Raw genomic sequence first — 16,108 nt, 5'->3', positions numbered from 1 at the left:
GCACACAAAAATACACGCGACAGAGCAAGGTGAAAAGGCCCTGATATGATTGTGGAGGGAGCTGAAGCTTAGGACATGGAAGACTGAGAGTTGTAAAGGTGAACAGGGATCCTCGCATTCAGTAGAAACACAAACAGTGCAGAGGAGTAGGCGTCAGAAGAAGGATTTAGGTACAGAAATGCAGGCTTTTAAATGTTCAACTATTTTTTCTATCCGGGTTGTACAAGCCTCCTTTCAAAAGTAATTCCACTAAAAATATTTTATATTGATACATTTACACAGTAAAATTAAGTGTTTTATTCATGCTGCATGAAACTAGGGAGCACGCCCTACATTTTTCAAACATGCACTGACAAAGCCAATATTTTCAGTTTTCGAATAGTGAAAAAGGTTTTACTGAGCTTGATTAAGACAAAACAAAGACACAGTTTGGGCACCATTAGTGTAAAACCTATCTCTGTTCAGGTCTCTACTCACCCCCCATAGAGCTAAGCCTTATTTGTGTCCGGTTTGTACCTAACTACCCGAAGCAAAACTGTAAACAAACATTCCTCCATCTCACTCTGCTCGACAGCCCGCCTATGCCCTGTGTATTCCCTTCCTGTCCCGCCTCTTGACCATCATGGGGCTCAGTTATAATAAATATATCTTTATTGATTTTCTGTATAAGTCAACACGGCATTTTGCAATGATACAAGAAACGCAGTTGGCAATTCTCATGATGCAAATCGTGGTTACAATATACTGCCAGTATTCAGTGCATGAAGGTGAATTTGCCATATTTTTCTAGGTCGCCAGTTGTCATCATTTGGCAGTCATGCATGCCCGGTGCATTCTAACCGTTGCCCTAATCAAGAGCGGAATAACTGAACGACAAACCGAGCTCCACCCGGTGTCTCCAACGTCATCTGTCCCAAAGCTCTGCTGGGATCATCCCGCATCAGATCAGGGCTGGGGGAATCTGGGCACGAGGGGTCCAGGCCAGGGGGTCTATGGAAACCCATGTCTCACAACTGGTCCACCTTTATCTCAAGGGGCTCTGCCTCATCCATGCCGTCTTTCATGGAGCTCTGTTCGCAATCCCTTATCGCCTGCCTGTGTCTGTGCTTGACTGGAAGCTTACACTACATCCGCACTGCTCCCCCAGTTCTGCAAGGAAGCTTGCACTTTTGCTGCCAATCTGTACCTGTACTGAGAGGAGGGAAGCTTGCTCATATGCACTCGGGCTGTACATGTCAGACGTGGCGTGAGCTTCCCTCGCGCGTGCACCATTGCAACACAAACTCAGCCTTCCATGCTTCATTTCACCACAGAAAAGTACAGCAGGGACATCAGCAGTGCAAGCTTCATTCCCTCCCAGAGCAGGCACACCAATGAAAGACTCCCTCCCTCACAGAACAGGCACAGCACAAGTGCAGGAGAACAAGCTTCCCTCCCTCACAGCACCTCCATGAGGAGTGGAAAGAGAACGGCGCGGGGATAGGAGCAGGGTGCAAAGGGTATAAGAAAGGCACAAGGCTCTTGAGATGGGGCATCGGCGAGGGGCTTCAGGGACTGCAGGGGGGTCAAGGACAGCTGGGAGAAGGGCGGAGAAAGCACTACTTCCATGTGAATTCAAAGACTGTTGAAGTTGCGGTAAAAAAGCTACTGATGAGCAAGTTTGTGACACTGCAGCATGGCCAGAATGATGTAGCATCGGCTTTTTAGCCACGTGTTTAAACAAAACTGAAAGCGGACTAGTATTGGATTTCTGCCCCTGTTAGGCGATGGCACAATGTTTACCTAGTGACGATCCATAGGCCTCCACTACACCCATGAAAGTTTCACCATCAACCAGAGCAGTGGAACCACTCATTTGATAAAGCAAATGTATGCACCAGTTACTTCCTGCCAGGGACTGCTTTCCTAATAATATAAGACACCCAAAAAAATAGCTTAAAGTTTCACTTAACTAAGACGTAAAAAATATCCTATTTCTTCACCATTTCTTGTCTTTCTGTGTCTTTAATTTGGAAAGGGCATAGCTTTCTCCTCGAGCCCATATTACAAATACATTCAAAATTGTGAAAGATAATGAAAAAAGTATCTTTCGCGCACTAATCATTTTGAATACACTATAAGCACCACTGTGGTTTGTGCCTCCTGACATATATACAATAAGAATAAGGGATACGTGTCACAGGAAGTGTTTTTTGTACTCGACAGTCACTCCGCGTACAGCTTGACGGTCGACGTTCACTCTCTTGAATTATGGCCGTGCCCTCGCGGGTGACAAGTGAGAATTGAAGTCATATCTCACTCCTCACAGTCACACATATTATATATCTCACCTTTTCTCATACAATCAAGTGCTCCAGGTTCACTGAGGCAACTGCATTCATAAAAACATGCCTTGTGCTCTTCCATTTCTATACAAATGAATATTTCTGGTATAACTCCCCTGATGGGAATGTAACTTCAACACACTTGTGCTAAAATAGGATCGTATTTATGCAGCAATCCCCCATGGGCCCTACAATATACCTTAATACCGTTCTGAACCTTCACCGAAAATCTGATAACAGAAGAAACACAACTTTATATTGCAGTACCGTGACGTCACAGGTGTCTACATTAATCCGGGTGGCTGGAGGAGCAGTAGGCAGCCACCAAATACGCAAATTTGGGCGCCCAAATCTTCACAGACGTTATGATGGCAATTCCAATACAGAATCTGGCAGGCGTGGCATCCATCTTACCCTGTCTAGGAGCCAGTCTAGTGCTCGATACATGTAACAACAAGCAGCCAGAGCACTCACTGAAACCCAACGTGAATCTGTTGCACGCAGGTGCCTGCTGTCACATGGCAAGTGACTAAAGAGTACTGTAGTGTGACAGTGCCAGGGACATGGACGCAGACTCAAGAGCAGTGGTGGCTGATGGGAAAGAAAAGTGGCGTGGCAGCGCGGGGCGAAAAATGAGAACAAAAAAAAAATAGTACTTACCTGCCGACCGCCGATTCGGTGCTCTTCTGCTCCTCTCGACTCCCAACAGTCCATGCACAGGCTCCCAGAATCCCCTACACCAATCCAGATGGTGCTCTCATGCTGGTAATATACAGCATGAGAGAAGCGATGGGATTGGTCTGAACGTGCTGGTTTGACGCTCAGTCAGGGCCTGGGAGCATATGCCCGCTCTCCACCTGGTTGTGTAGCACATCTCGGGTGGAGAGATCTGAGTGTGCATGTCGGTTTGACCATACTAAGACCGCCGGAAAACTGACATCCGTGCTTGCAGCAGTGCCAAACACTCCTCCCTGCTTCAGCTGCTGTACATCAGGATGGCCCCGCCCGCCCTAGATTGGGCTCAGCGAGAAAAAATAAAATGACAATAAGCTGTTTTATTATTATTTTATTTTTCATGGTTTCCTTGTGGAGAGAGCAGTGGGCGACGCTCCCCTGCCTTAACGGAGGAGCTGCCGCTGCTCAAGAATGAGTCAGGCTGCACTGGAGCAAGAAGCGCACTTCATGGAGCACAGCAAGGCGTCCATAGTTCACCTCTCCTAGGAAACCGACCGAGAAATCAGTGTGCACACTTACAGGTTATATTAATTGTGGCACACATTCAAGATGTGCATAAGGGCACATGGGCATAACTTAGTGCAAGAGCAAAAACAGTGCAGAAGACATGAGGCCTGATTCAAAAAGCTTTTCCTATGAATAGTTGTAATTTACTACTGTCTTTGCTGTTAATTATACCTGAATATCCAGGACTTATACACAAGGCATTTACTGTGAGTATTTGAATCGAGACAGGCAATCGGTGATGCCATTTGTCAGGTGTGTCAAGACATCATTCACTTCCACCCTGCCTCCGAACGCAGTAGGCCTTGGGACACTGCCCATAAACTACCAAGAGATTAACCTTTATGAAACTTTACAAGCTCTCGAAAAAGGAAATGAGAGATAGAGCGACATGGGGGGTCGGGGGGGGGGGCATTAGTGAGAGATAGAGTGACATGGAGCATGGGGAGAGAAGGACACGGACGAGAGAGATTACACAGGAGCAGAAATGGAGGAAAGCACCAGGAGACATCTGGAAAACACATGCCCTCTTATTTAGTGCTCAAACAAAAAGAAAAAAGTACTTCCCTAAAACTGAGTAGTGGAAATTCACAAGTAAAGACGCTATGCTCCAGGGGACGGACACACACAAATGGACAAGACAAGCCATTTAAAGAAGAAGCGAGCAAACTAGAGTGACATTAAGGCCAACCGTGGTGCGCAATGTGGGGGCTTTAAGCAGACTGTGAGATCTTCTGCAACTAGACAGCAACTTTGGTAGGGTAGACCTAAAAATGGCTGTGACAGAGGCCCTGTGTTGCAATACAGACTGCAGTAGTGGCACTAAATGGCCAGCCAGACAGATGATACATGTAACCACCAGCAGAAGACTATTCGGCGGGGTCCTCTTGTGGCCAGAGAATGAGATTGAATTACATTTGGGATGGAGCAGAGAATGCAGTAGGCACCCCTACCAGGACATGGACACAGAGCAGCCAGCACAGGTATAGTTTTGGAAGAGACTTAAAGGGGAGGCAACAACCGACAATCGTTAAACAGGGCCACTTAGCATGCAGTAATAATATGCTGAAATCCTGGCAGTTGCTAGGGAGGGAGAAAATGAACAGACACACACTGCTCTCTCTGCACCTGTGACTTCTACCAACATGCTGTGCTGACTTGGATCCCAGAGAGGAGGGTGAAGACAGCAGAGGCAGTGCTGCCACAGCGGCATCTAGTGGCCGATCGGAAAATACATCGTCTCTTGTCCACAGCAAGACAGGGAAGCGAGTCAGCATGTAGAATTACAACAAAAGGGAAATAAGAGGGTGTGTGGAAATACAGTTTTTAGTAATGGACGAAAAGCTCCTCCATTTTGTGTTTCCTAGCCACCATTTTGTATTAGTCTCTTTAGCTTGCCACCTCAGCACATATGGTGTGGCCGCTTCATCTGCACAAAGAAATGTTAATACACCAGTCGACCCCAGAGCATATGTTTGCACTTCACCTTATGACGCACAAGTAGAGCAGGGTATGTTGCTTAAAGGTCAATGACTCATTTGCTTAACTTTCCTATCTAACTAATTCCAAATAGATTACAGCTAACAAAAGACTGCTGATGGTAATGAATCGTTGTTGACACAAGAGATGTAACCTTTGCTCTGTATCCGGATGACTAATCAAATGGGCGCCTGACTCTGTAACCACAAGCCCGCCCATGTTTATACTTGGCACAAGTTATGCATAGTTCTGCTTTATTTCTGTGTATCACAAGATTATTGATGACTGATGGGGTTTAGTGAGTAACCTTTATATTATTGTTCAGCAAGCCAAGTATACATATTTCCAGAGTCACTGGCCCTGACCAGTACGTGATATTGTTTGGAGATCATTAATCATCCTTGACAGCTGCTGATTTATCATATCCATCCCCACCTACGCTTATGAAGCACAAAAGTATATAAGGCTGTCTCTGACTATTGTAAGTTGTCCACTTCCCTCATAGCCACATGGAGCTGTGAGGTGGTGTACCCGCTCGAGCGCAATAAATCTTTTTATGTTTCAGTTACCTCCGACTGCTGGTCTTCCTTTGTAAACATACCTGGCCGAGGTAGAAGAATTCAACTTTGTCAGCTGGCGACTCTGGTGGGACCTCTCCGTGGGACATCCAACGGCTACCTGAGTCCGTGGTTGAGAGGTGCGACTGAGGACCGAATGATCGTAGGGGCCCCTGCACGAAGGAGACAGCGTTTCTCCGCAGCAGCTGCCATCTGAAGTCCCGACTGGCCTCTTGACAACAGGATTCCCCGGCAGAGGTCCACGAGCTGCTCCCTTTTGAAACAGACGTGTTGTCCGAAGACCAACAGTCGGACGATTTAAGGACGAGTCAAGGACACACCACAGATTGGTGAGATTGTTCTGTTGCATGTTTTGATAAAAATAAGTTTTGTAACCAAGTTTTGAATAAATTGTGGTTAAAAGGGTAAAAGAATAGTTATAACTAAAAATAATAGGAACAATGAAGAAATGCATTTCTAAAACGTTCTGTTGTGTAAGTTCAGGTTATCGGTTGGACGAAAGCGTCCCCACCCCTGTTGAAGGCAGTCCTGGTTGGATATTGATGATAAAAAAAGGAGTAACTGTGAACCTATACAATAGAATATGGCATGAGTACACAAAAAAAAATAAGGAATTACAGTTTCCTATCGATGGTACCTTTGATTTAGCTAAATTACAGTATTTACAGCAATGTATGATGGAACGAAAAGTCCGACCTGCTATGTTTGAGGCATTTCAAACGTGGGAGAAATCTGCTAGAACTAGGGCCATGAAACAAAAACAAGACAGGGAAAGAGAAAAAAATAAAACAACTACGGCCAAAGTAGCAGAATATAATGATATAAAGATAAATGAAAATATTGAACAGCATGACAGAGAATTTCGGATGAAAACAGAAAAGTGTTTTGTCACAGTAGACAAAAGAAATTGCCCGCCTGTCGATGAGGTATTAGAGGACTTGTTAGACAAGCCTCCCCCGTATAATATTCAAAATCCTGTTCCCCCAGGTCCCGGTATTGGAGGCCAACCACTTAACATTGTTGTCCAACCGCAAACTCAGCATGTGCTCCCTCCTGCCGTGTCGGTCCAACAGGCATCCGCCCCTGTTGTACCGGCTCAGGCCCAACAAACAGCCTCCCCTACTATTGGTTCGCAGGGCGCACATGGATCTGTAGGAAACCCCTCAGCAACACCGCCCGCCCTAACACTTCCCAGCGTGACACTTCCAGTACCACTGACGCCACTGGTCTCACAAAGTGATTCCCCCACAGTATATACACACAGACCATACGATTGGTTGGGTTCCCCTTACCTTGGTTCACCAAGGACGGACAGACGGGTATCAGACACGTATGTTAGGCCCACGCGATTAGGCGTAGCAGAGAAAGATATTATAAAGAAAATGACAGAGAAATGGATGGACTTAGGGGAAATAACTAAAATAGAAGCCCGAGAAACATTTGAAGGAATGGAGTTAAGAGCTAGGAACTTTGTCATTAATAGTATGGCAAATAGATTGTTTAACCATTGTCGTCTCGTAATGGACAACAGTACAGTTTTTTTACAATCACCAGGATGGTTACGACAATTATGGAGGGATAGCGAGAGCTCCATATTAACAGACATACAGTGTAAGGATGCATTCGATGAATGTTATCATTACCAAAAAGAACTAGATGCCATTATGTGTGATACCACTAATAAACATATCCACCAACATTATGGCCCAGGACCAGAACTCAGGGATAATGCTTCAGCCTTCCCTATGAGAGAAGTACACCCAATTCCTGCGGCAGGAGGTCGCGCCGCCGTCCGACAATATGTACACACTCCATGGACTAGGGCTGACTTATTGGCCTTAAAGAAAGAGTTGCCTGATCCTAGAAGTAATCCGAAAGTGTTTTATGAGCATCTTGAATCTGCTCTTAGTTTAACGCCCATGATATTGAAAGATGTCGATCTTCTGTTTGATTTTCTAGTACCGCAGGAACTATGGCGTCCAGTTAGAGATCATAATTCCGCAAATATTAACTGGGGAGCCATAGCAGCTGCGGATAATCTCAGAGCAGCAGGAGAGGATGTGCCACAAGTGTTAAAAGATTTACCTGGCCACATTATAACACGCATGCAGGAAATTCTGCCTAGACAAAAAGTAGACTGGGATAAAATGACTGCATGTAGACAGAAGGAGGGAGAAGAAGTGACTGATTTTTTCAGCAGAATAGAAGAGATTTTTAAAGGACACAGTGGACAGGACATCCAGACAGTACAAGGAAAGCGCATTTTTGCTAACCAGTTTGTTAATAACATTTTACCTGAGCTATCGGACAGTATAAAAACATACGAAAGTACCTGGACTGCTAAAGATCCAGCTGAGTTATTGACAATGGCGTGCTATTATGAGAATAAGAGAAACTCAGAGAAGGGAAAGAAGGATAAGCAAATGAAGGAATTAAAAACAAAGGCATTGATGCAGCAAGCTTTTCCTGACAGAGGAAGGTCAAGAGGACGTACAAATTTTCAGAGGGCAGGTGGACGTAGTCGTGGGGTTGGTCGAGCTGCTTCAGCTCCGGCGCAACAGAGAGCAGGGTTAGGATACAATCAATGTGCTAACTGCTATCAGGAGGGACACTGGAAGAACGAGTGCCCTTTGTTACAGGGCCAGGGTCAAAGTATGAGAAATAATGCAAACACTTACAGAGGAAATTCAACTCCCCGTGTAGACAGGGGGAGAGGTAGAGGACAGCAAAGAAATTATAGTGACACTGAGCAGACAAACTATTTTGACAATAATAGGAGCAATGCGTATTTCACTCAAGATTATACACAATATGATGACAACGAGGACTGGACACAATAGGGATGCCCAGGAGAGGACAGGGAGCGAGTGCAGATACCAGTGGATTCTTCAGGCCCATATGTAAAAATGGTAGTTGAAGGTGAAGAGAGAAAGTTTCTCCTAGATACTGGTGCCACTAATACATCGATTTCCCACCGCTTGCTCCCCCATGTTCCTCTCTCGGGAAGGTTAGATAAGTCGGTGGGATTTTCAAATGCTGTTGTCACAAGCCCCATTTCGCGACCATTGGATTTCACAATTGGTCCTATAACAGGGAGTATGCCATTTGTACTAACAGAGAAATGTTCACTAAATTTACTTGGTTTAAAGGCTTTGAAAATGATGCATGCTACTATTTACTGTACACCAGATGGTGTCTATCTGACTTGTAAAAAACAAGACGTGTCCAGACAATACATGGTTTCAGACAAACATGACATACCACCTGAACTACAGGATATTGATCCAAAATTATGGGCACATGGACCAAATGATGTAGGAAAAATGGATATTGAGCCAGTACATATTACAGTAAAACCGAATGTCAGGTTACCTCGCATTCCCCAATATAAAATATCTAAAGAAGGGGAGGAGGGTATTAGATTAGTCATATCAGACTTATTACAACGTAAAATCATACAAGAAGTTACAAGCAGTCCATGTAACAGTCCCATTTTACCTGTGGTTAAACGTGATGATGGGACGGGACAGGTCAAATATAGGATGATTGTTGATTTGAGAGCCATAAACAAAATAGTGGAACCACAATACCCAGTTGTACCTGACATTACAGCAATGTTTTCATCTGTACCACCTTCAGCCCAGTGGTTTACTGTCATAGACCTGAAGAACGCTTTCTTCAGTATCCCCATACACCCAGACAGTCAGTATTTGTTCAGTTTCAGTTTCCAAGGGCGATCATATAGATTCTGTCGTGTTCCCCAGGGGTATACTGAAAGCCCTAGCATCTATAGCCAGGCATTAAAGAGACAATTAGATGACTGTGCTTTGCCACCAGGTACAGTATTACTGCAATATGTAGACGACTTACTGATCACAGCTGAGACAGAGGACATTTGTAAGCAGGCTACGCATGATGTTCTAACATTTCTTGCTCTGCATGGACACAAGGTTTCGCCAGCTAAGTTACAATACTGTCGACAGGAGGTAACTTACTTAGGTCATCTCCTGTCGAAAGGTGGGAGGAGATTATCATCTGAAAGAATACAAACAGTGCAGAACATTCCCAGACCTAGAACTCAAAAAGATGTGCGTGCATTTCTTGGAATGGTCTCCTTTTGTAGACAATGGGTACCAAATTTTTCTTACCTGGCCAAACCATTACTGTCCTTAACTCACAAAGATGTGGAAGATCCTGTTCCTTGGGATAAAGAACATCAAGATAGCTTTGTGGCTTTGAAAACTGCTTTATGCAATGCACCTGCTTTGGGCACACCAGATTACACTAAGAATTTTGCACTGTTCGTACATGAGAGAGAAGGATGCGCAATGGCTGTACTAACCCAGAAAAATGGAGAGAAGAATAGACCATGTGCCTATTTTTCCTCAACATTGGATCCGGTAGCAAGGGGCCTACCGAACTGCCTCAAAAATATTGCTGCAGCGGCTGCTGCAGTAAGACAGGCAGACTCTATTGTACTTGGACATCCAGTTATGGTTTACGTACCTCATTCAGTAGACATACTGCTGAATAAAACCAAAACTCAGCACTTAACTAATGCTAGGCTGACTCAGTATGAGCTAATACTGATGGCCACTAATGTGACCTTGCAGAGGTGTAACACCATAAACCCAGCTACTCTGATGCCTCTCCCTTCGGAGCAGGATGAAGTACAACATGATTGCGTGATTGTCACTGAAACTGAAACGAAGGGTCGAGTTGATCTGGCGGACACACCTATGCAAGAGGTCGATGGAACACTATTTGTGGATGGCTCTTGTCTAAAGAGACCAGATGGAACTACCTCTGCAGCCTATGCAATCACAACCAATAAAACAGTTGTAGAAACATGTAAAATAGAACAGATGTCTGCTCAGGCAGCCGAGTTGATTGCCCTAACTAGAGCATGTGAGCTTTCAGAAAACTTAGCCGTAAACATTTACACTGATAGTCAGTATGCATGGGGGGTGGCACATAACTTCGGCCGATTATGGGCCGAAAGAGGGTACATCACATCTGGAGGTGCGAAAATACAGCACGGCACCTTGATCACAAGACTACTAAATGCCCTTGCATTACCAACTAAGTTGGCCGTCATGAAGTGTAGCGCACACAAGAAAATCACAGACCATGTAGGTCAGGGAAACGCCTTTGCCGATGAAACAGCAAAACACACTGCGTTGAATGAGTACACTTTAACATATGTAGTGTCAAAGACTGATAAGGAAGAGACAAACATTGATCCCTACAAAGAGATAAAAGACATTCAAGAATTTGCAAGTGAAGAGGAGAGGAAGCAGTGGGTTAAGGAAGGATATTACTTTGACACACACTTTGGGGCTTGGATGCACACACAGGGATACTTGAAAAGGTGGGTCCTGCCCGACAGCTTTCTCCTACCCATGCTTCACATGGTTCACGGTCCCGCACACTTGGGGGCTGATGGAATGACAAATACCATTGAAAAGATATGGGTCAACAAAAACATTAGGAAGACAGCTGTAAAACTATCCAAGAACTGTATGACCTGTGCTCTCCACAATGTGGGAAAGGGAATACAAGTACCACCTGGCCATTTCAGATTGCCAGAATACCCCTTTGAATGCCTACAGATGGATTACATAGAAATGCCCCCTGCCAATGGCAAAAGATATGTTTTGGTCGTTATATGCAGTTTCAGTAACTGGGTGGAGGCATTCGCTTTAAAAGATAACACCGCATTGAGCACAGCTAAAATGTTGTTGAGAGAGTACTTCACCCGCTATGGCTTGGCCAGGAGTCTCTGGAGTGACAACGGGGTACATTTTTCGAATAAAATAATGAACCTAGTTTGCCAAGGGTTGGGGATAAAGCAAAGTTTTCATTCAGTTTATCACCCAAAAGCAGCAGGGCTTGTGGAACGCTGTAACGCTACATTGAAAAATAAACTGCAAAAAATATGTGCATCAAGCACTCTCAGCTGGGTAGATGCATTGCCCTTAGCCTTGTTCTCCATGAGGACAACTGTTACATCCAAAAACAGACTTTCTCCATATGAAGTGGTCATGGGGAAACCAGCAAATGTCTATGGGTTTGCCTCTCCACCAAAGTTGCAAGAATTAACGCATTCTGCTTTGTTGGACTATTGTAAAGAACTAACTTCTGCCCTGTCTACCATTCGCCAACAGGTCAGAGACACATGGTCCCCGCCTCTGGAAGGAGAAGTACACAACATCAGACCCGGGGACTGGGTCCTGACCAAGAACTTTGTGAGGAAGAACAGCCTGCAGCCCAGGTGGAAAGGGCCAGCGCAGGTTCTGTTAGTCACACAGACGGCGGTTCGATGTGACGGACATAAAAGTTGGATTCATCTTTCAAACGTGAAGAGAGCACCACCGTTCTGGCCAGCACTGCCCCCGGAAGAGGACCGTTCTGACCGAAGGACTGGTGACTGCATTCCTGCACGCATTGATGATCAACAAGCTGCATCAGGATACAATCTACGCCCAAGGAAGATGAAGAGTGCTTAGGACGGAGCAAGCACCAACTGCCACGCACTGAATAGTGCCAACTTTAAAGGACTAACTTGTGCAGTGAGGTTAGTAAAATAAGGACACTGCCGACTCTGAGCTGAAAAGAGAATAAAGAAATACCTCCGAAGCCCAGCGACCCATAGGAGGAGAGGGTGTGAGGTCAAATTTGCCAATTGCAAGGTCTGAAACAGTGAGGCCTATAACGAACACTGTTGAACTGCCGCACTTGTGAGATTATAGAAATCAAAAAAAATTCTGAGAGCGAATGGTACTTCCGTTTGGAAGAACAACTAGACATCTTCCTTTACTAGAAATGGAGGATACATATTCCACCCTTAATGTGAACAAAAGGGGGCGCTGGTACTCCAAACTATGCATATTCTGTATGTTATTTTGCATAATGTCTTTGGTCATCGGTTTATTGTATCTCCTAGAGCTCTACCATCCAATTGCAAAAACAGCCCCGCTCCCATCAGAGCTTCCCTCTGACTTTGTCCCCTCAGTTACAGTACCACCAGAGGATATGGATCACAGAGAGGAGATGCGTCATAATTCTTTCCTTACCTTACTTCATCAGACCCATCAAGTAATTGATAAAAATAATTGTTGGATCTGTATGCAATTCCCAGCCTATGTAGACGAAGGTATACCCCTTCTCCAAGTACCCCTGCCATTTGAAGCATCCTGTTATGCATTACACATTGCAATACTGAAAGTTGAGCTAATAAGGGTCTTCAGCAACTTAGTAAACTCCCGTTCTACCACTAGAACACCAACTGCCTCCTTGTACACCCATTATGACAAAGACATTCTCCAGTCAGGAAATTGCTCTGGAGTTATTTTGCCAAATGCAACGTTCCCTTTTTCTAACATATTCACCCCACTGCTGTTGGTAAAAAATGATAGCACACCTCCGCTCCATAGGGACACCAGAGAGATACCTTTTTTGAAAATGAGGCAGCGTAGTGTGCTTGGGAGTATATGTATTAGGAGCAACGGTACCGCCAACATGGGGAATAGTACCAATTGCAATATGACATTTGAAGTGTCTTCCCAGGAAATAACTGTTCCACTCTATATCGGTGACTCAGTTTATTTCATTTGTGGCTCCAGGGCCTATATATGGCTACCAGTGAATTGGGGTGGCTGTTGTCACCTAGGTCTTGTAACACCAGCAATGTCTGTAAAAAGTACTGCAGAAGTGAATAAAGCATCCAGAACTCTGAGAGGTAGGAGGAGTGTTGATCAAGGGGATACAGCGGCTGAGATAGCTGGTGATGTACTAAAGGCCTTTGTTCCTTGGTATGGCCCTGCCATAAATTCCAGAAACATACGCAGGTTGTCCCGTCTACTAGAAGCTACTATAGAAGAGACAGCAGGCATAATTGAGAACATAACAGTTGAGCTCAAGGCTCTCAGATTAGTTTCTCTTCAAAACAGGATTGTGTTAGACATGATGTTAGCAGAACGGGGTGGAGTCTGTAGAGTGATCGGGGTATCTTGCTGCACGTATATTCCTGACTCATCAACATCGGTTAGGCAGGCTGTCAAAAGACTATATGATATAGGTGCCCAGGCTCATAGCGATGTTGGCCCCTGGGATCCTGTAGGTTCCTTTTGGAACGCCTTATCTGCCTGGGGCTGGAAGATAGGGATGTTTCTAGTGGCTATCTTCCTTGTGGTAATAGGGTGCTGTGTTCTAATCAATTGTCTGCCCATGTGTTGCCAGTGTATGGGGCGATTGTTAAAACCACCCCCAATGCCCCCAATAACTGTGACTAATGCTCTTATTATGAGGGATGTTGTAACCCAACAATTGATGGACATTGATATCTCAGATAATAACCCTCCTGACGCAAATACTGTTGATTACGTCAATGAGCGCAATGAGGCCCACTATAGTAACAGCCGGCCCATATATGAACATGTGCATTAGGCCGCAACAAAATGTTGGACCTTGCGTCCAAAGGGCCGATTGTGGAAATACAGTTTTTAGTAATGGACGAAAAGCTCCTCCATTTTGTGTTTCCTAGCCACCATTTTGTATTAGTCTCTTTAGCTTGCCACCTCAGCACATATGGTGTGGCCGCTTCATCTGCACAAAGAAATGTTAATACACCAGTCGACCCCAGAGCATATGTTTGCACTTCACCTTATGACGCACAAGTAGAGCAGGGTATGTTGCTTAAAGGTCAATGACTCATTTGCTTAACTTTCCTATCTAACTAATTCCAAATAGATTACAGCTAACAAAAGACTGCTGATGGTAATGAATCGTTGTTGACACAAGAGATGTAACCTTTGCTCTGTATCCGGATGACTAATCAAATGGGCGCCTGACTCTGTAACCACAAGCCCGCCCATGTTTATACTTGGCACAAGTTATGCATAGTTCTGCTTTATTTCTGTGTATCACAAGATTATTGATGACTGATGGGGTTTAGTGAGTAACCTTTATATTATTGTTCAGCAAGCCAAGTATACATATTTCCAGAGTCACTGGCCCTGACCAGTACGTGATATTGTTTGGAGATCATTAATCATCCTTGACAGCTGCTGATTTATCATATCCATCCCCACCTACGCTTATGAAGCACAAAAGTATATAAGGCTGTCTCTGACTATTGTAAGTTGTCCACTTCCCTCATAGCCACATGGAGCTGTGAGGTGGTGTACCCGCTCGAGCGCAATAAATCTTTTTATGTTTCAGTTACCTCCGACTGCTGGTCTTCCTTTGTAAACATACCTGGCCGAGGTAGAAGAATTCAACTTTGTCAGGTGATCATGATGATGACCCAGGCGCAAAGAGAGCAAGCAGACACAGGTGCAGCCATGACACCTAGAGGCTAGTAGAGGAAGGGCAGTGCTTAATTTGGCCTCGTCAGGAAGCCATCGCAGCGCGCACAACCTAATGCCACTGCCATGGCAATACCTACACAACTACTAATCATCACACTGCCATAAGAGGTATAATTTAGTATGCTCGAGAGCCCCAAAGCTATAAGGATGGCCTGGCTCCTCCAGGCATTAGTTGTTTATAGAATTAATGAACAAATGTTGTTCTGTTCATCTCTAAATTACACAAACAGCGCCACCATTTGGCAGCCGTCAAAAGTGCTCCTGTTGACAATTAAGTGCCAGTGCTGAGCAGCAGAACCCACCAGCTCAAATTAGGCACTGGTGGCACACATACTCTAGCACAGTGTGCCATTAAATGAGGTCCTCAGTGGAGCAGATGTTCATAGCTAGAACAATGACACCAACTTCCAGAGATGGAATGACATCAGCAGAGGTCCGCAGAGAGGGCGCATTCTACCTCTGCATATGAAGAACGTGAGACGAACACCTTGAGCGCCATCAACAATCTTGCGGTGCCCAACCATCAAACTTGGTGAAAAATCCCAAACTTAGGTATATGACCTACAGGGTTAAGCATGCCACCCATGAAGGCAAGCGCTTCAGCGCCCCCACATAGGGGTAGTGAGAGCTATATAAATGGTGTAATACAATACTGCCGCCAGTTACACAATACTGTACGCGCAAAAGCAATTCTATCAGTCCCTGCATGATAACAAATACATAGAGTCACAGACCATCAGGTCCAGAAGGAACAATCTAACGTAGATTATGTATACTGAAACTACTCCGTTCAGGTGGTCTTCGTCTGTTTTGTAGATGTATATAGTGCGTAATATCCCTGATAAGGCAGTGAAGAGCTTTGTGGACAGATAGCTCGCTAATCTGGAGAGGTATGTTGGAAAGTCAATGAAACTGCTCTACGACTGTCTTGTACACACGTTTGCGTGAATAATGTACAGTTATGCTAATCACTCCGACGTCATCAGAGACTTGTTTCTCCGATTAGAAAAACATTAAACCAACATACAGTACCAACGCTCACCTGGAGTGAGTGTCACGCTAGAGAGCAGTCGCTCACCTGGAGTGAGTGTCACTCTAGAGAGCAGTCGTTCACCTG

General features: G+C 44.8%; 2 protein-coding genes across 2 annotated transcripts in view; one reads left to right on the top strand and one right to left on the bottom strand.

The window, feature by feature from the left end:
* Nucleotides 1-16,108, bottom strand: part of PLXNA2 (plexin A2) — a 563,332-nt gene that overhangs the window by 155,148 nt on the left and 392,076 nt on the right. The gene's annotated exons all lie outside the window — the stretch shown is intronic.
* On the top strand, nucleotides 12,398-14,838 carry LOC147712711 (uncharacterized). The gene has a single exon (XM_086923370.1). It carries the CDS (start codon nucleotides 12,398-12,400, stop codon nucleotides 14,066-14,068), a length of 1,671 nt encoding a protein of 556 aa, XP_086779496.1. The 3' UTR covers nucleotides 14,069-14,838.

Source organism: Lissotriton vulgaris, chromosome 5 (genome assembly GCF_964263255.1).
Source record: "Lissotriton vulgaris chromosome 5, aLisVul1.2, whole genome shotgun sequence".
Lineage (NCBI taxonomy): Eukaryota > Metazoa > Chordata > Amphibia > Caudata > Salamandridae > Lissotriton > Lissotriton vulgaris.
Note: the sequence above shows the minus strand (reverse complement) of the source record. Positions and strands in the feature narration are given on the sequence as shown.

What these genes read in the sequence shown, in the direction of transcription:
- LOC147712711 (XM_086923370.1), top strand. Translation starts at nt 12,398, where the DNA reads ATGGTACTTCCGTTTGGAAGAACAACTAGACATCTTCCTTTACTAGAA.